Here is a 21,016-nt window from a genome sequence, read left to right as displayed (position 1 = left end):
CGCGGGCGAAGCTGGCGCGACCCGGAGGCCGCTGCGGGCGACGGCGCGCCGGGCCGGCCGGTGAGGACGCAGACTCGCGAGCGCGCGGGGCCGCGGGCGGGAGCGCGGGGGCGGCGGGCCGAGGCCGCACCGGCACCGAGGCCCGCGGCGGCCGGGCGCCTGAGGACGGAGGTCCGGCGGCGGAGTGCGCGCCCGGGCTCCAGAGGCCTTCCAGTCGGCGGGCCCCGTGCGAGGAGGGCCCGTGAGCGCGGAGCCCGCCGGCGGCCGAAGCGCGGAGGCGCGTCTCGCGTGGGAGCCCGCAGGAGGCCCAGGGGAGCGTCCCGCGCGGAGGCCCACGCCGGGCCGCAGGTGGCCGCTCGGGCGGCTTGGCCTTGGCTTCGGTTGTACGTCAGAGGTGGGGACGAGGTGGCGGGGTTAGTGTGTTCGGTGCGCTGAGGCCTGGGGACGCCGCCGAGGCCCCGCGGAGGCGCCCGGAGGCGGGCCGGGGCCGGAGCACGGCCCAGGGCATCACGCCAGCGCGTTCTCCGTTGACGCCGTGGCCACAGCCGCCCGTGGCCGCTCGCGGGCTCGCCGGGACCGGCCGGGGGAGCAGACACTCAGCCCTGCCGGTGCGGAGTGTAGGGGGCGGTGGAGAGGTTTAAAACCCGGGGCTGAATCTGGAAGGGGCGGCTTTTCTTTCTTGGTTCGCTCTGTTTCCGCGCGAGTTTTGGCCGGACCACTGTGGACGTGATTGACGGCCGTCGGGTGCCGCTGGGCCGGAGCGTGGGCTCTGTGCAGGCCGCGTGAGGACGGGCGACGCGGATCCTCTCCCAGCCGGAGATGGGGCACGACACTCGGGGCGCGCGGGCGCGCGGTCATGCTGGCTATAGACGAATACGGTTTAGCGTTCCTCGCCCCCTGGTTTGCAACGCGCGTGAGCGCCTGTGGACCAGAGGCGCGTTCCGCGCTAGGGGCTGGGAAGCGCTTCGCGCCGCCGATCGTGCTTGGCTCTCTCCCAGTCTGCGAAGGGGACCTGGCCAGGTCCACGGCCCCGTGTGAAGGCGGAGCAGGCGGGGAGACCGGTTTGGGGTCACACCCTGGCCACGCGGTCCGCCCGAGCCTCACTGCAGACGCTCACCGCGCGCTCCGCCCCGAGCCGTCCGGACGACGTGCTGACGTGCCGTTTCCCCAGCTGTACCCACGTTTGCCGGCGTGTGGGTGTGTGCGTGACCACCCTTCCAGAGCGGACTCCCAGGGCCATTGTCCATCAGGTGGAAGCGGAGTCTGAGTAGACAGGAGAGCGAAGTGGGCAGGGTGTAAGCAGGGTTACACTGCTTTGGGGGAAAGATGGGACCTGGTTGACAAAGTGGAGGTTGGTGCCTGGGCCGTTCCTTCTGTCCACACATTCTGGCTTCTGCTCACCTCAGGACCTCCTCGGTAGTCAGACAGTCACAGCTCTCTTTCTGCTGCTTACCTTTTCGGTTTTGTTCCTGTTTTTCCTTTACCCACTTTCTTATCAGCTTACCACCTGCCCCTTTCACTCAGTGGGTCATGCGCGTCCTACCTGCAGCAGTGGTGCTAAGCATGCGGGAAAGTCCACCTCAAAGCTGAGTGTCCAGCTGAGCTCGCTTGAGTCGTGCTCTGAGTTCTGAGTGTCCAGAGCATCAGGGGACTGCAGTGTATTTGTCTGCTCCGGGCTTTACCTTGGCAGCAGGGAGTGATGTGATGTGAGAATTACACAGAAACTTATTGTGATAAAACCCAGTGTTCGGTGGGTTTCTGGGGGTTGTTACATAGGTGGTGATTCTGTAAATTGGTCTAATCTTTTTGGAGAGCAACTGGCAGTATATGGTAAAGATTTTGATTCTGGAATCCCAGTTTTGAAAACAAAATCTGATATGCAATTCCTGTCAGAATGGTAGAGTATTGTACAGCCAGGAAACATGCTCCGGCAATCCCGAGCCTGTCCTTCCCTCCAGACAAAATTTGAACCATTTGATCTATGGAAATCTGTTCAAAAACATGCCTTAACCAAAAAGGTGAAAGCAGGGTACACAGCAGTTACACTTGTTGTAAAATCTGTGAAGATGTGGACAAGGATGAGAAGGGATGTTAGTTACATAAGTCGTTTTATTTTAGGGTTCTCCCCCCACAAACTGGTGTTTTAGTTTATACTCATTTTAAAAAAGCAAAAATAAAGAGGTACTGTAGGGCGCCTGGGTGGCTCAGTTGGTTAAGCGACTGCCTTTGGCTCAGGTCGGTCCTGGGATCGAGCCCCGCATCGGGCTCCCTGCTCGATGGGCCTGTTTCTCCCTCTCCCTCTGCCACTCCCCCTGCTTGTGCTCTCCTGCTCTTTCTCTCTGCCTGCCAAATAGATAAATAAACAAATAGGTACTATAATGTAGGATGCAGTGATGACTCTCCCAGCTGCAGGACAGAAGGAAACATCACTGCATCCTACATTATAGTACCTTTTTATTTTTGCTTTTTAAAACAACTGTAAACTAAAACACCAGTTTGTGGGGGGTGGGGAACAATAATCCAGTGACAGTAAAACACACCAAGAGGAGACAGCACACCATGGAATCGGGGTAGGGTTGAGGACACTTGCAGAACTTAGTACCATCAGCAAGTCACTAACCTTTCTGAGCCGGGGTTCCGTGATCTGTATGATGGGGGTCATGAGGATTAAATGAGATGATCTGGGCTTGGGTGGGGCGTGGCCTCCTAACAGTGGCCGTCCCTTGGGATTCTGTGGCTGTTGGAGTATGTGCCAAGACCGGCTTAGGCCTGACACTGGTGCCCTCTTGTGGAGGCCTTCCCCCTCTTGCCACCCTCCAAGTTCCTGTCTACCAGCCTCAACTTCCTTTTTCAGTGGGTCCCACCATCATTTAACACACCTCTTCTGTCTTCTCCCACTGTGATAAGGAGGGTTCGCGCCCATAAACTCACATGTTCTTACGTACTTAGACTTCTTTGATCCTGAGTAGGTGCTCAATAAAGGAATGAATTAATCAAATTTCACCTGGGGCAAGGGCAGATGCCAACGTTTATAGGGCCTGAAGATTATACGATTTGGAGTGGGAGTCTCTTTAAGAGAAAGAATACAATGGAGGCGCCTGGGTGACGCAGTCAGTTGGGCATTGGGCTCAGGTTGTGATCTCAGGGTCATGAGATCAACCCTGTGGGTTGGGCTCTGAGCACAGAGTCGCTTGGGACTCTCTCCCTCTCCCCCCTGCTTTCTCTCTCTCCCTTGTGCTTTCTCTCTCAAAAAAATAAATAAATCTTTAAAAAAAAAATACAATGTTATAGTAATTGGAAAGTGAATATTTAGAATGAGGAAAAAGTTATACATTTTAAAAAGCTGACGTAATAAAAACATCACTAAATAGCATAAAAGTAGCATACTATGTCCTTTAGGTCACCTCTTCATGTGATAGAGAGTAGAAAGAGTTCAGTGATCCCTCTAGCATAGCTGACCAAAAATTTTTGATAGTTAGGATGCATAAAACATGATTACACCTGTAGATAATATATGTTTGCTGTTTCTAGTACACCTACAGGTTTGTGTCTCACAAAAGCAGGAGTTCTGATAAATTCTATTTTGTACGATTCCATTCAAAAAAGTAAAAGAAAAATGGTGGTACATTTATATTATACTACTGCATTAACAGTTATTTTTCTGACAACTGCAGTGTTGTCTACTGGGTACTAATCTCTCTGCTTACAGTTTTAACATTTCTGATGATAATTTTCCCACAGATGAGCATCTGGCTCCCCATATTTCAAACTTTGTTTCTTTCCGGTAGCCCACACACTTCCACTACTGGGCACCGTTGGGTCTGTACAGGTTGCCACAGAACCCCGGTCCTGCACCTTTGTTTCATACGCCTCTGGTGGGCGGGCATAGTGGGTGACAGCAGTGTTCCTAGAAGCCCTACCTGCTCTGAGATGGCTGGGGATAAGTGTACACGAGAAGTAATGGCAAACATAAGTGCATCCCACCAAACCCAAACTAAACGTGTCTCCAACGCTTTGTGCCCTTAGCTGCATCCCCAAAATGCCAACGGCCCCTCCTAAGCTGCCTGACATAAAGGGAATGATGTTGTAGTGGAAAGAGGCAGAGCCTTAGTTGATTGCAATTAGAATGTATTCTGTAAATTCTGCAAAAGGCTACAACCAGAGGCACACTTTGCTTAGGGCCTTTCCTAGGACCGTGAAGGGGCCAGTGCGTGTGGGGGGCCCAAAAGCTGGAAGCAGAACAGCTTTAGAGTCATGAGGCTTTTGCGGGGGCAGTTCTGGCCCTTTGCTTGATGCCAGATAACATAGTAGAGGCACAGGAGGTGAAGGTGCTCAGTGCATCTCCTGGCGCTTAGTGGGAGTGTGGGGAGGAAGAAGCAACACCATGGAATTTTACAAATTGTTTAAATTTTACTAGGCTTTACTAACTCTTGTCTACTTCCTAATTAAAGTCCCAGGTGCTTTGGTAGTAGTTAATAAGGTGAATGTTGGAGGAACAAGTCTCAATACCTAAACAAATCAATTCCAGAGAATGCTTAAAAATGTTTTTATTTTACTAACTGTTTTGGAAAAAAGAACCAGCATAGCTCCTAGAGGAAAGACAGTAGTTATTGCAGCTTCCTCTTAGAAGGGGAGCAGTGACATACCATAGGTAACCCCTACCAGGTAAGACTTCTGAAGTAGGGAGTACTTACGCAGTGTCTGGGCCAAGAGTGGGGACGTGAAAGCTGATGTTAGATCCCAGGTGTGCTTCTGATTTCAAAAGTAATGTATACTCATCACTGGAGGCAATTTGAAAAATACAGAACATTGGGAAAAGAAAGAAAATCAACCTTCTTCCCTCCCCCAAAGATAACCACCATAAACGTGTTAAAATGCATGGGTGTCAAGTTCTGGTTCCTGGAAGATGGAATAAGCACACTCCATGCTGTCATCCCCGCTGACCATGGCTCTAAAGGCTGGACAGCTGCATGGAGCCGGTATTTGAGGACTCTGACAAGTAAATAGTGACGGGAGGAGTGGGCACAAAGGCCAGAATTTGAAGTACCACTGCACCAGTGAGGAGTTCCCTGTTTTCCCTCCAGGATTCCCTAGCCTGGTCTGAGGGTGTCTGAAAGCTGGAGAGGGGCCCCAGGTGCAGAGAATGCCGCAGGGGAAGCCTTCTGCTTTGAGCTGTAGGAGAGAATGGGAGGAGGCTGCTGCTTTCCTCCCCTTCTGGTGCATAGATGTGCAATTTTTAAAGTCAGATTGTTTTTGGTTTTTAATCTTAAAGAATCTGGACACTGGGTGCTAGTCCTGTGTCCACGGGTTGGATCTGTGGCCTTCAGCAAGCCGCTCCATTCTTGGACTGGGCTGTCTCATGGAAAATAAGGGGGCTGGGCCGGCATTTCACAGTATACACACACACTCCTCTCACCTGTGAACTATGCCGAGGGCTTTCTGGATCCTTACGTACGCTGAAAATTGTTGCTAGATCTCTTGTTTTTTCTTTCTTTTTTTCTTTTTACTCGGGGAAAATTCCAAACATTCACAAAAGTGCATATATCAAAACCAGCTCCAGTAATCAACATAAGGGCAATTGTGGGGGTTTTTTTGGGGGGGTGGCTATTATCCCCTTCACTGATTCCCACCTCAGTGGATTATTTTAAAGTAAATCCTTGGCATTATTCCACTTTGTCCATAAATACTTTAGTATGTGTCTCTAAGAGGGACTTTTCCCCCTTCTTATACACACAATACCATTAAAACATATAGGAAATAAGCAGTACTTATTAAATTACCTGATATCCAGGAACTGCTCAGATTTCCCTGATTGTTCCACAAATACTTGATTCAGGATTCAAATAAGGTCCACGGGGAGCATTTGGCAGACAACATCTTTTACCAGTTTCTATCACCCTCCCCGCCCCCGCTTTTCTTTTTCTTTTTTTTTTTTAGTGTCATTTATTGAAGAAATGAGATCATTTTTATTGTAGAATTTGCCACATTGTTGTTCTTACTCATAGTCTTTTTAACCCTGAGGATGTATTTCACTAGTGATGGGTAGTGAGGTTACTGAGTTTAAAAGTTACTTGAATTAATTCCCGTTGTAGTTTAGCTACTGTCTTAATGTACAGTGAAGATAATTTGTTTCATTTGGTTTGAGATTTTGGGCTTTCTTTTCTAAGACATTGATTTCATGTTGCTTTCTAATCATGTAAAACATCCGTGAGGTTCCCAGGTCAACCCAAGGATACCCTGCACACTGGAAGAAGGGGTCTCCAGGGCTGAATCCCCAGTGCCTTCCGTCCCATGGCAGCCACTGTCAGTAGGCTTTGGTTTATCCTTCCATTGTTGTTTGAAGATAAGCAAATGGATATGTTTCTACTCCATCTCTTTCATTCACTTCATACTAAGGAAGCATAGAGAGTGGGACACCTGGGTGGCTCGGTCGGTTGGGCGTCTGCCTTCGGCTCAGGTCATGATGCCGGAGTCCCGGAATCAAGCCCCGCATCAGGCTCCCTGCTCAGCGGGGAGTCTGCTTCTCCCTCTGCCTCTCACCCAGCTCATGTTCTTTCTCTCTCTCTCAAATAAATGGATAAAATCTTTTGGGGGGGGAAAGAAAACCTTTATTTTTCAGGGGCCCCTGGGTGGTTGGTTGAGTGTCCGACTCTTGACCTCAGCTCAGGTCTTGATCTCAGGTTGTGAGTTCAAGCCCGACATTGGGCTCAAAGCTGCGTGTCGGGAAACCTACATAAAAAAACAAAAACAAAAACCACTTTATTTTTCAGCCAGTAGAGTTTTGTTTAACACCAAGTCAGAATACCTGGTGGTCTGAATTATTGACATCTGTTTATTGTTAAGGCAATTCCTTTAAAAACCTAGGAAGTAAATTGTAAGGTTTGCAAATATTGGTTATATCCAACGTCATGTCTCTACACCAATAATCTGTTTATATTGTGTTGAATTTGTCTGAAAGAGATGTTCCTTACATACATGGGGCCTCTATTTCGTATGGTTAGGTAGGAAAGATGGGATAACAGGATTTTATGAGGTACTTAATTTTTGGCTACTAAATACAATAAATTAGTTGGAATCAAGAGCACATTTCCTTTCATTTCACTTTCACAATCTTTCTCAGACTCACAGATTCTTAGAGTGAAGAGGATGTGATTGACCACAGTCTTCACCTGTCATTTTCCAGAATAAAATCTGAGCCAAGAGTGGGGAAGTGAAAGCTGAAGTTAGATCCAGGTGTGCTGCCTTCCAGCTTCTACCCCCAGGCTGCTGCTGTGCGCTTCCTTGTTTCCCACAGGACCTGCCTTTTTATCCCAGCTCGGTGGACACCTTGCTGCCACTGTGGGCTGCCCTTCCTCACGTTTGAGGGACAGCGATGCCAGGGATTCAAGTCCTCATTGGTCCTTAGGCTTCCCACAGGTAATGCAGCATCCCAGAGCACCTGCTGGGGCAGCGTGGGCAAATGAGTTCTGCAGCACCCTTCTCCCCAGGTTTCCAGCGCCAAACGCCATTTCTGTGGTGCTCCGACCATGTCGCCTTCCAGGGGACAGTGGAGCTGCATTCTGGGGGAGAGGTGTGTTTGTGCAGCACATGGGTGTAGATGGCCTGCCTGCCCTCCATCTGGCTAGCCGTTTCTGCTCAGCTCTTTGAGGCACTGCCTTACAGCACTAGTTCTGACATATTTTTCTCTGATTCCTTACATTGATTAAGTATTTAGTTGCTTGTTTCAAAAACCACCAGTCATGCTTGTTAGGGAATAAAAGCACCTGTCTTTGCTGTGCTGTGGTGAAGAGGTAAGGGGCCCAGGGCCCAGGAGCCAGCTGAGAACTCTGAACACTCATTGCCGACACTGCCGTGCATTGTAGGTACTTAGAAAAATGCAGTGAAAATAAGCGTCATGTTCTGCTTTCTTAGTTGGAAAGTATAGACATATGTTTGATGATCCTTCTGAAAGAGGCAGCTGAAAATATTTCAAGGAAGGTGGGAGGTTTTTTTGCACAACAGAATTTTGAACCCACTCGCTTTACTGTGGACCGTGGACTGTGCTTTTGTCTGGGAAGCCAGATTTTCCAGTAGACAGGGAGGAGGCTTCGTGGCCAAGTCCAGGCTGGCTTTGTCACTTCTGAGTTGTGTGTTCCGTGGCAGACTTTTTTTTTTTTTTAATAGCCTTTATTTTTTAGAGCAGTATTGAGTTCACAGCAAAGTTGAGTTGCAGGTGCAGGGATCTCCACATGCCTCTGTTCCTCTTACGCACAGCCTGTCCCACTGTCAACACCCCACCCCCCCCCACACAGAAGCACCTTTGTTACAACCTGCATTGACATGTCATCACCCAAAGCCCTCACAGACTTTTGAGCTGAATCTTCCAACTTCAAGATGGAAACACGTGACAAGGTAGTTTTTAAATTTTTTACTAAATGAGTTTAGGAGCTGAGTTTATAGTAGGTAGCACTGAATGTCAGTAGTGGAAATTGTGTCAAGCTACAGAAATATTTTTAGGAATGAAGACTGCAAGGCATTTCATTCACATGGAAGGAACATGGGAAAATAAACTAAAAATACAAGTCCCTTGTATAGCCCTGGTTCTTTACACCACTGCTTCCCTCTGGATTTCTAGAGAGGTTTTCTGGCAGCAGGAAAAGTGAGCAGGGGCTCACATCTACCGTGGAGGGCTCCCAGGACTGCAGAACACCTCCTGTGTTTCTAATCTGTCTTGCATACTCTTGCCCTTTTAATATTTATTTATAAGCACATGAGGCAAAACAAAGTAATTTCTGTCAGGTCATAATTTACGTAAAACAGTTTCATTCAGTGCATACATTTTTCATCTTGTCCCATGACCAGCCAGGCTGCAGCAAATGACTGCTTTGAGGGAGTGGCCTTGTGTTTCTCCCCAAGAGTCCTGTTGTGCTGCTTTTTGTAAAGCAGACTGATAGACTTTGAGAGCAGGCTTAACACTCAGGCATTGGGATTCCATGCCAGTTTTCTGTTGAGTTCCTTACTTTCCTAGATTTCTTAAACTTAAAGGCAAGTAATTATTAAATGTGTGCTTGATGCCACATTACCATTATGCAACAGCAAATGGCTTTGCTTTGGAACATCAGCAGTAGGGTACCTTGGGATCATTTCCTCAATGAGCCTCTGGAGTGAGAGTGTCTTGTGGCCCTGAGTCTCAGCTCGAGCCACATTGAGGTCCCTGGACCAGATGAAAATCACCAGGAAGTCCGTTTGCTGCTGAGAAGGCGTGTGGACCTGCACAGGTCTCTCGTGGACCAAGAAGTGGTTCTCATTTGTCTAATATTTTTCTTTTTCTTAGAGAAAAAAATTAAAAGTATGCTATTTTAAATATGTTTAGTATCAAACACAGATCTTGGGAAACCGCACAAATCAAATACATGGCTTGATGGATTATAATAAAGTGAACACGGTTCCAATCAAGCGATACAACCATGCCAGCCACGCCAGAGGGCCCTTCCGGGTACCCCATCCCAGAGACGGAACCTGTCCCCCCTAGAGGGGACCACTGTCCTGACTTTTGTAGTATGAATCTCCCCTTGCATGCTCTTCGTACAGCATGCTCACCCAAATGTGCCCCTCTGGGTGCTGTGGGTGAGTTTTGCCCATTTTGTTTTAGAAGTATGTGCTTAGGACTTTCTTACAATGAGAAGGGAAAGAACCTGAAGAAATTTTTTCCATCTAAAATTATTAAGAAAAAAACCTAAATGAGAATATACAATAGAATAAATAAGAGAAGTGACTACTCAAAATGTTTTGGTTGTATATATATTTTCAGAATTGTAGCTTTACTTAAAGGGGAAGAGTCTCTTTGGTGCCCAGGGTACAACATCCCATGGTTCCTTCAGAGGGACCTGCTCTTGGTGCTTCAGTCTTGGTGAAACACTGTGAGCAGACCAAGGGCTCACGCTCACCTGTTTGCACGTTGGAGACACCTCGCAGGTGGGATCTTCTTTGCTCACCTTCCTTCACGTTTGCATTAACTCCTCACTTGTGAAATTGAAATGAAAAACGTCATATTTATGGTTCTCATAACCTCCCATGTCCCACGTTGAATATTAGTGATTTTCTAGTGTGTTCTGTTGGTGACCACGGTCTTGGTCTTTCGCTGCTCTTGTCTGTTCAGTGCATTGCCTAACGAGGCAGTTCCTGCTCCTCGATGCCAGTGCCATGAATTCAGTAAACACTTAGCAAACATCCACAGTAGGAATTTAGTTCCTGTTATCGGGGCACATAAAACCTGGAGAGAGAATTCGGAGATCACAGATAACTACGAATCTGAACCAGACGTGCCTATCCGTGAGGGGCGGCCCATCATGTGCAGGAGTGGGGGCCGGAGGTATATTTGGCAGAACAACACAAACCGCCTTGTCATTTTGCTCACTCCATTACCAGTTCACTGTCCCCGGGGGTTTTAGCTTTCTTGTGTTTTGCTGCTTGTTTGACAAATCACGCGTGTGTGGAAGTTCTCGCTCACGTGGCTGGGAGCCTTGTCTTTGCTGGGTAGGCTTTAAGTGTGCGGCAGAGGTTGCTCGGTGGGTGATGAGAAGCTTTTAAACTTAATTCAAGAGACAGAAGTTCCTGAGATGGTTCTTCTTGGTAACAAAATAAGCATGAAAAAGGTGAAAGGGTCAGGGGACTCAGCAGGTAGGTTGGCGCATGAGGGAATGGATTGGAAATTAGTGAGATTGATTCTCCATGAAACTTACTGCGAATTAGTAGAAGGCTTGCCAAAGGCAAGTGAGTGAAATAAAATAGTTTTTGTAGCAGCTCCATTCTTTCTTGAATAAACCTCTGGCATTTGTTTTTTGCTACACTATATTTTACTGGTAAATATTTTTCTTCAAATTGACTTTCAAACACAAATGCACACCTTTAAGAAGGAAATTTGCCATAAATAGAAGGTAACTATATTAATACAAAGAAAAGCAAGCCAGTATTATTAGATTCTAGCTGATACTTAGCCTCTTCTTTCTTTGTTAAAAACAATAACATGATTAGCTCCGTTCAACTTAATAGCCTAAAACTGGGGACCTTTCCCGTGGCACAACATGGAGGATGGAGAAGGGCATGAGTGCCTCGCTGGGCTGTCGGTGTTGTCATGCGTTCAGCGGGCAGTGGGTGGTGAGGAGAACAAGGACCTTGTGAGGACGGGTAAGGGGTGCTGGGAAGGGCCTGGCCTGGGGCACGTGCTCCTCATACCAGGTGTGTGGTCCTCGCGTCACTCTGACACAGCATCTGTCCAGCCTGGTAAGACCCCACTTCAGACACCAGGGGGCGCAGAGCTGGCCAAGAGCAGCCTGGCTGTACTCACCTGCTGTTCTTGGCTTTCGCCCCCCGCCCCCCACCACAGCCGTGTGCTGCCTGGTGTGTGTGGGACCTGCTCCTCTTTGCTGAAATGTACCATCAGGCACTTAACAGTGTGTGGTCAGCACACTGACTCTCTGGACCGGTAGAGGTAGGGTGTGCCAGGGGACTCTAGGCAGCCAGACAAAGGAACAGGCCACTGTTGGATGAGGTTTTGTGAGTTCAGTGAGGTGACACACTGCCTGGCTCGCAGAAGCACCAGGAAATACTGTCTTTCGGAACGGTGCCTGGTATTTTATGCTCCACCAATCTGTGTATGAGTGGAAGGTAATCTTTGTTCTGATGTAATTTAAGACTCTCTAGAAGTTGCAGAAATAGAGCAGAGAATTCCTGTGCACCTGATAATTTTTTTACATTGTTTTAATATCTAAGTAACTTTTTTTTTTTTTAAGATTTTATTTATTTATTTGACAGAGAGAGAGACAGCGAGAGAGGGATCACAACCAGGGGGAGCGGGAGAGGGAGAAGCAGGCTTCCCGCCGAGCAGGGAGCCCAACCAATGTGGGGCTGGATCCCAGGACCCTGGGATCATGACCTGAGCCGAAGGCAGATGCTTAATGACTGAGCCACCCAGGTGCCCCCTAAATAACTATTGATCACTCTTTGGGGTTTTTTTTGTTTGTTTGTTTTAGAGGAATCTTCATTCTTAGCTGGTGAAGAATGGGAGAGATAGAAGGAACATACAGAGTCCTGCAGACTCCAGGGACACGCTTGGGCACCCAGATCCCAGCAGGGGTGAGCACCCTCGAGCCTGGGCAGACTCTCTCGGCAACAGTGGCACAGGCGTCAGCCAGAATGCAGGAGAAGCATCTTCACATCCGAGTGAAGCTGCTGGACAACACTATGGAAATATTTGACATTGAGGTAAGAAGTATAATGTTTGGAAGAATATTTCCTTATACCTTCTGAAAGTCAAGTATTATGCACCACAGTCCATGTTGCTGATCAGACTTTGCCTATTTATCAAGCTGACCAAGAGTGACTTTGGTAACACTAAGATCCTTGCGAACAGTGGATCTGGGTTTCTCCTTTTATTTTGGAAAGTGGTATTCTCCTGTCTCTCCTTTAAAATTCTGATATGGGGGCACCTGGGTGCTCAGTTGGTTAAGCGTCCAGCTCTTGATTTCGGCTCAGGTCATGATCTCAGGGTCATGAGATTTAAGCCCGGGGTCAGGCTCTCCGCTCAGTGGGGTGTCTGCTTCTCTCCCTCTGTTCCTTCCCCAACTGTGCGCATGTGCGTGTGCATGTGTGCGCGCGCTCTCTCTCTCTCTCTCTCTCACTCTCTCTAAAAGAAAATCTTTTAAAAATATATTTTTAAGAAATTAAAATAAAATTCTGATACAACATGGCCTTTCCATTCTTTTTCTGAAAGGCTGGCTGAGTGCTATAGAGCACAAGCCAGACCCAGATGGCCTCTGCCCCATTCTGCCCGGGTGCAGGGGGGCAGTTAGCCTCCCGGTGGGTTAGCTCCTCATCTGAAACATGGGGGTGATCGTAGCCCCCTTTCTTTGGGTGGCTGTAGTGAGGCCCAAGCATTCAGGACAGCCGTGGAGAGGACCGAGCACTCACCGTGCAGGCAGTACTGCATAGTATTAGCATAGGATTTGTTTATCAGCAGTAATAACATTTTCATTTTGAAAATTCCCTAGTAGATTGCACTGGTAATGTTGGTAAAAACCATTGAATATAACAAAACTGTGTAACTGTATGTAAGTGTATATATGTATTTAAATACTTCTTAGACACACATAATACTTTAGAAAACACTGGTTTTCTAAATGGCATTAGAATGATTGTGATTTTTAAAAATTACTTATTTATTTTATATGTAATGCATAAATATGTTCTCTCTTTTCTAATATTTTCATATTGGTTTAAAGTAATAGCTTTAGAAGTTTTTTCTGCTCTTAATGTCATAAAAGGAAGGACAAGAGAATGAATTTAAACTTTACCAGGAGGTTTATTTGTGCTCAGGATGTCTGTCAAGAAGTCAGGATGCTACCCAGAAAATGAGATTATTGAGGTAGGGGCCAGGCTGTGAGGAGCCTAAAGGAAACCTCTAGGCTCTGGTGATGCCTAATTGCAAAATACATTGCATGGGAAAAGGTAAGGTGGGGGGCGACATAGTGACCCCGCGGGTCATGGAGTGGGGCTGGAAGTCAGGGCTGTCCTCCAGTCCTCTTGCCTCTTGCCTCGGGCCCTGGGCACACCAGCCTCTCTGGCCTCTCTTGCTTGAGTATTTGATTGCAAGTATCTAGTGCATAGATTCATAGTATCTGAACTCAAGGGACCCTGAATGCTTCATTTAAGTCTTATTTGAGGAGGAAATCGAATACCATTTCATCAGGGCAGTAGTAATTAAAACTGGTAGGACCTATCTGTCCCAACTTCCCGAGTCATTCCTGTGTTGCCAGAGGCAGCCTCTGCCAGGAAGGTAGTCCAAAACAGGCAGCCTTTGAACCCTGGAGAGCTAGTGGTTGGCTGTTGGCTCTCTTTGGCAGCATTTCCTAGCTCTTCTTGGTACTCTTTGGTAAGTCACGTGCAGGAAATGGGTTAAAGATCTGGGAGGTTAGTTGGGCTCCCAAATCTCCTCCAGCCAAATGCTCGCGAGAGTGTCCACCGTGTTCCCATCCTCTGATAAACACACCCACTACGGTCTAGGCTCATAAAAGTTTCAAAATTTTTAAAAGAAAGGAAAGGAGGGTTGGGAGAGGAGAAAAGAACAGGAAGAACTGAACTATTTAAAGCTTTTTTTCAAAGCCTCTTTTTTTGTCCTGCTTAATGGTCTTTATCAACTAACACAAGAAAGAAGAAAGCATACATTTATTATTGAGTCATAAATAAGATGTAACCCTTCTCCAAGATACACACTATTATATTACTAAGTGTCTGGGTCACTTTATACATCAGGAACTCAGAAGTGGCATTTTGTAAAGGTTTCAACATACTTAGAGCTTCTCAAAGTTGAGATTGTTGTGTCGGGGAGGAAGAATCTCCTTGGCCCTCCCAGCTCCTTCTAGCTGGACTAAGAATCAAATTGACGTGAGACAGATTAACTGAAAGTCAAATCTCATGGCATACGTACAGGGAATGCACAGATAAGGAAATTCCAAACATAGTCGGGCAATGGGATGCTCATAGGAGCACAGGAGAGGGGTTGGGTCTGGGACACAAAGGGGAGAGGGACCATTAGCAGGGAGGGGGGAGGAGAGGTCTGGGAATAGGGGTTGCCTATCCTGTAGAGAAGTGTCTCAGGTGAAAAGGAGTCTGTTAATAGCTCTCTTCCTGGTATGGGCAGGCCGTTAAGGGGGCAGTAAAGAGCTTTTCCTGAATCTGCTGGGTTTTGATTGCCTTTAACTCAAAATAATGTTCATGCCACAGTGTCCCTTCTGGGGTGGCCTGCTCTTGGCCCCTATAGTTGCTTCTGTTAATCAGATTTAACCATCATATTCATTTCCATGGGATATTTTGATAAGCCTGGCAGAGTCAGAAATTAAAGAATCACATTGCTGCCACATACCGTGAGTTGGGTGGGCTACTTTTTGAATTGTGTTACCCACCAATGGCATACCTTTTAGGAAGAGTTAAAATTCAGTATATTTTTGTAAGTTATTTGTATTCAGCTTCCAAGTACCCTGTCCTCTACAATCATATCAGTTGGTTTTGCTAAATAAGCACTCCAAAACCTAGTAACTTAAAACAACAGATTTTGAATGCATGTTTGAATTTTGGCTTGGGAGGGTCTTCTGGTCTGGACTGGCCTAGAGGGGCTAGTGGTCTAGGGTGGCATGTCTTCCATGTCTGGTACCCCCAACTGGAACCTCTTTCCATTTGGAATATCGCCCTCCAAGGAGCTAGTTGGCCTTATTTGCATGGTGGTGGAAATGTTCTCAAGAGTGGAAGTTGTGAGGTACCTGTAGGCTTGGGATTCATGCATTATAGCTCCCACCATGTTTAACTGATCAAAGCAAACCAGCAGGCAAGCCCCGATTCTGAGATTGGGGAGCAATAGAGCTACTTTGATGGAGGAGTGCCAAGCAATTTGTGGCCATTTTTTACAGTCTACCACAACAGCTGCTGCCAATGGATGGGGAATGTAGTCCCTGGAAAGATAACTATCTCTGTGCAGCTCTAGTATCTCGTGTCAGTGGGCTAGTCTTCTTTGCCAGGTGACATGCTTTGTGGGGCCTGCCCCCAAAGCAAGCCACCTGGCCTTCTCTGGGGGGATGTGCTTCCCCCATAGCCCTCCACGAGAGGCTGGCCCAAGAAGGTAGGTTTGCCCTGATCCTTTCTCTCCATTGTCTCCCATAAGTCATGGCTCCAAAGATTTAAAAGATCCAGAGATGGAGGCTGGTTGCTCCTGGGGCCCCCTCAGTGATCCACCACCACTTGTCCCCTGACCTCTGGTAACTGAACAGACCTGAGTTCACTTCTCAGTGAGTCACACAGAGAAACTGCACCAGGTAAGCTGTCGCACAAAGAAAACTTTATTTGCAGCCAATAAGGAGATCACAGGAAATAACTTCCAAAGCCAGGACTCCCGAGCAAGAATGGATGGATTCCTTTATTTAGGGTTAGGATGAATACTCAGGGGAGGCTTTGTCATTATATGTAGAGGCGGGCATAAAGTCACACATGTGCCTTAAGGAAAGACTTGTGCTCCTCCTTGGGCAGAGGTCTTAGTATTATAGTGAGGTCAGGGTAACTGTGGGCCGCTCTGTGGTCCATCCGCACAGGTGTGAGTCCATGAGTCGGGGGTTGAGCTCCCACTGGTCCGGGTGGTCCGAGCAGTTGATATTGCCTGGGGGTGGGGGGGAACAGTTTCAGCCTCCATCACCAAATACTTTACCTGTTGGGTCTTTGCCTGAGTTAAGAGATCAGCTGGAAAGAAGAGCTTCAGGAAAAATGTGGGATGAAGGTCAGTGGGTACAAGCAGATGGGCAGTAAAGGTCAGGTCTTGGGGGTCTAACTGGTGGCGCTGGCTCCGCCACCCTCCACCCTTTATATTTAAGCTAAAAGACACAGGTTGTGGTCTGGTGGTGTTGGCTGTTGTGGGATGGTACACACTCGAGGTGCGGGGCGGTAGGCATACAGAACACTGAGACCACAGTCTGGGCCTCTTTTGGCAGCACAGAGGTGAAGACACTCCCTGTCCCAGAGCTCATCTGTGGTCTCTCTCCTCCTAGAAGGCAGGTTCCAGGAGATGAGACTTTATTTGGTGCACTGCAGAATCGTCGGTGTTTGGAATAGTGTCTTGCTTTGTAAATATGTGTCAAATAAAGGAAATAAAAGGTAGATTGGGTTAACATCCTTTCTTCAAGAGTGTTTTGAACTTTTCCCTCTATAGCAGAGTTTTCCAACCTCAGATTCAAGTGTGTGATTTTGTTTATTTAGGGGTTTGGGCACCAACACCCATCTGATTGCTCACTTGGTTTGTTTTTTACTTAAGTCTCGGGCAGTAGTGTCTGTGAACTTGCTCGGTTAACGCACTGATACAACCTTGGAAAACACCGGCTTCTGCATATAGATACTTACAGATCACTGGCATTGTGTAGAATTCCTAGTTGCTATTGAAAGGACCTTCTTAACTCAGGGAAGAATTTGACATGTAGTTATTTTTGAAATGCTTATATTTTGCTTCAGTGAAAATACAGAGCAGCTCAGCCTGAAGACGTCCCTGTTGGTGTTCATGCCTCTTTCCGTGCAGTGTGTTGTTTCGTGTTGGTCTTCAACAAGTAAGACAGCCTTGGCCATCCTCATTATATTTGCTTCAGAAAGGTGAGCTGCAAGTCCCCAGTTTTATTTCTTTCGCCCATCTCCCAGAGATGGACAGCAACATGCAAAAGAATGAAACTGGGGGCTTCTGGGTGGCTCAGTCGGTTAAGCATCTGCCTTCTGTTCAGGTCATGATCTCAGGGTCCTGGGATCGAGCCCCACGTTGGGCTCCCTGCTCACTGGGGAGCCTGCTTCTCCTCTCCGGCTCCCCCTGTTTGTGTTCTATCTGTCTCTGTCTGTGTCAAATGAATAAATAGGTCTTTTAAAAATAATAGAATAAAAATGAAAAACAAACAAATAAATAAAAAAAAAAAAGAGTCAGACACTTAACTGACTGAGTCACCCAGGCATCCTGAGCATGCAGCTCTTGATTTCAGAGTCGTGAGATCAAGCCCTGTGTCAGGCTCCCCACTGGGCATGGAGCCTGCTTAAGATTCTCTTTCTCCCTCTCCCTCTGCCCACTGCCCCCCTCAAAAGTGTGCTCTCTCTCTCTCCCCCTTCCTCTCTAAAAAAGAAAAAACCTCACAGCCTTTAGCTGTCACTTCCCTGCCCCATCTGTCCCTTTAGCAAACAGTAATGTACTTTCTGCCTCTCTAGGTTGCACTGCTCTGGACACTTCATATGAGTGGGGTTATACGTGGTCTTTTGTGCCTGGCTTCTTTTCACTGAGCATCATGTTTTAGAGGTTGATCCATGTTGTAGAATGCATCAGGACTGCTTTCTTTTTTGTGCCCAAATAATACTCCGGTGTATGGGTAGGCCACATTTTGTTTATCCATTCATCAGCTGTCAGGCACTCCACCTTTGGCTCTTAGGAACAATACTGCTGTAAACATTCACATTCCGGTGTTTGTGTGGACATGTATGTGTCTGTTGCTCTTGAGTGTATTCCGAGGAGTGGAATTGCTGGGTAAAGTGGTAACTGCTCAGTTATTTGAGGAACTGCCAGACTGTTTTCCAGAGTGGCTGGCTGCACATCCCACCAGCGGTGGGTAAGGGCTCTGTTCTGTCCATGTTCTCACCTACATTTGTATTATCTGGCTTTCTAATTCTACTCATCCTAGCAAGCATGACGTGGGAGCTCATTATGGTTTGAGGTGAAATTCTAAGGTATTTTTAATGGCTAAAGAAGGGAAGGTTTTGAACCAAAAATTTAAGAATTATACCATTAAACAGTTATCTGCAGGCTGGCTCCTTGGGGAGGTTGTGAGTAGTTATGAAGTTAACCGCCTCACAGAGCCCAGGTACACCTGTGCGGCAAACCTTCCTACATCCCAGGGTAGTGAGGGCCACCGAGAAAGCGCAGCTGAGAGCTGGCCACGGCGCACCTGAGGTGGAGCTGGCTAAGAGCAGAAGCTTAAAACTTCCTTTAGAGTCTTCATGTAAATTTATAGAACAAGGAACTTTTATTGACACTGTACTTTTCAGTCCGTTATTTATCTCATTTGTAAGTAACAGCTACCAGTATCTTTGATTCCCCTTGTCCATATAAGTCATTTGCTGCCACCAACTTAGACTTACCAGGACTTTGTAAGATAGTTGTGTGACATACACTTTGTGGTTCTTTATGTTGATGACTAATGAAATTACAATACTTTCTGTGTGGGAGGGTATTTATCTGCTGATGCGAGGAAGGGAGAGAGGCCTGCACGGTGGAGTCTGGGGAGGCGTCTGCCTCAGCTTCGGTTGTCTCATTTTAAGTGACATTTGACATTTATTGATGGGAGTTTTAGCTACCCGTGGGTCAGTCAGTGGCCAGTTTTTTGATCTAGTAAAGTCTTGACTTGTTTTCAGTTGATTAAATGAATTTTGTGGTTTTGAAAATAGAAATCTGGCCACAGCTCTAGAAAGTCTTTTTTTCCTGAACTGTAAAAGAAACAATCTGGAAGTCGTGTGTCAGCTCGTCTTGTCCTGTGTGCAGAGTCACGGGGTAGAAATGCTTTCCCTCCACGCTGCTCTGTGTGGAAGACCTGTAAACGTTATTCCTGGGGCAGTGGAGGGAGAGGCCCTCTCTTAGACCTCAGGACAAGATTTCTAGAACAGATACACCCATAGTCATTGGTTACTCACCACCAGGTTTAGGAACTAATGTGAATTTTAGCTTTTCTGTTATCTGGAAGCTAATAATGTGGAAAAGGTGATATTTAGTATTTTAGATTAAAAGAATTAATCTGGGATATAGTTTGGGTGTGTGAGACCTCACCCATGGAAGTGAACGTCCTGTGCCTTTGCTGATAAGTGGGGAGTGAGTTCTAACGAATATGAGGGTTTTCTTGATTATTCATTCAACTGTTTGCTCACATTCCCCTCTTTATCATACTTAAAATTTGGGGAGTAGGATTGCTTTTTTTTTGTTTTTGAGAATTGGAAAAGCTTTAGTTAAATATGTGACAAGAGGGAGGACAAAGTCTCAGTCATGAAGTTCCATGCTAGTTGCTATTCTAGTAAAAACTTAATGTTTTCCTTCTGGCCAGGAAGAAATAGTCAAAATTCCAGAAAGTATCATAGCCAGATGTTTGTCATTGCTCCCACATGAACATCCTAAATATGGCAAATAAACCGCCTTAGAACTTACTTTGGTCTGATCTCAGAAGAAAAGTTAGTAATTCAGCATCTGAATTTGGGGATAATACAGGCTTTATACAAAAGCTCTTGTGTATTTCTAGTATGTACAGCGATTATATGACTCTGTCCTAGCTGTAGAGCCGTGTTATTTTGTCTGAGAAAGTTGATCTGTTTCTTTGACCCTGATGCCCAGGAATGTGGCAGGGCGGTACCGGGCAGGGATGTGGACATTTTTATTCTCAGTGACTGAGTCGTGGCATCAGAGCTCCCAGTGCTGGCTCCTGCAGCCGACCTCAACGTGCACGCAGCATGAGGTCAGCATACACAGTCTCTCAGACGTGATCATGACTGGCAAGGAAGCTAGACCAGTAAATGGAAAAGAAAAGGGAACTGTCTTCCTCCTGACCTTTGTACCGGTGAGAGCCCCATCACCACAGTCATGTAATGGAGCTCTTTCAGGGTCTCAGCAGAGGGTCATGGACATGGGTTATCTTGACTTGGAATGCCGCTTTTGGGGCTCCTGAGTTCTGGCGCCTGGTGGCTTTATCTCCTATCCTCAGCAACCCCAGCAGGAAATGGGAATGCAGGGATGGAGTGAGCTCCCAGGTGAGCTCTGAGTCCCCGTACTGTCTCCAGAAACCCTGTGTCCTGTACTTACCCCAGTGATACTCCCATTTCTCACCTGAAAGAATTTGGTTCTATGGTGGTTTGTTCCATGGAGGCCAGGGAGCTAAACCTATATCTGATTTGCTGACTTGGCCTTTGAACCATGGCTCCCCTTCAGTTCTTTTCATCTCTTCCCCGAAATTTTAGATGCCTACATTCTTGGCCCAACTCCCCACAAGTAGGTGGCCCACTCGAAGGTGGTGCTTGCCTGCTGAGCTCTTCCTTGGGGCCCCCAGGTCCAGCATGCTTATCCCCCCCTTTCTGCAGCTGGTTTCCTTCCCTCTATTCCTAAAGAGTCACCACATGGGACAAGTTAGGACCAAGTTTTTAAATCTCAACCCTTAGCTGCTTGATGGCATGTGGGAGTGCCTTTTTCTAAGTCTGGGAACTGCTTGGATCAGGTGTCCCATCTGGAACTGTGGGATAACATGGTGCCTGTCTCCTCCTGCTGGGGCCATGTGGGTTGCAGGTGAGGGCAGTTCCCAGAGGCTGGAAGGGCGCAAAGTCATCCTCTGTGGGCCTTTCCTCGACTGCCCAACACACACACACACACACACACACACACACAAAGTCATCCTCTGTGGGCCTTTCCTCAACTGCCCAACACACACACACACACACACACACACAC

At 47.2% G+C, this 21,016-nt stretch overlaps 1 protein-coding gene across 5 annotated transcripts in view; it reads left to right on the top strand.

The window, feature by feature from the left end:
* FARP2 (FERM, ARH/RhoGEF and pleckstrin domain protein 2) overlaps window positions 1-21,016 on the top strand; it is a 108,086-nt gene continuing 87,070 nt past the window's right edge. For all 5 annotated transcript variants that reach the window (XM_025888359.2, XM_025888386.2, XM_025888369.2 and 2 more), the window contains exons 1-2: window positions 1-60; window positions 12,012-12,243. In XM_025888359.2, the coding sequence (XP_025744144.1) occupies window positions 12,040-12,243 (204 nt within the window). In that variant the 5' untranslated portion in view covers window positions 1-60; window positions 12,012-12,039. The remainder of the gene's footprint in view (window positions 61-12,011; window positions 12,244-21,016) is intronic.

This window comes from Callorhinus ursinus, unplaced genomic scaffold (assembly GCF_003265705.2).
Source record: "Callorhinus ursinus isolate GAN/ISIS: 27379988/994484 unplaced genomic scaffold, GSC_fseal_2.0 scaffold96, whole genome shotgun sequence".
NCBI lineage: Eukaryota > Metazoa > Chordata > Mammalia > Carnivora > Otariidae > Callorhinus > Callorhinus ursinus.
Note: the sequence above shows the minus strand (reverse complement) of the source record. Positions and strands in the feature narration are given on the sequence as shown.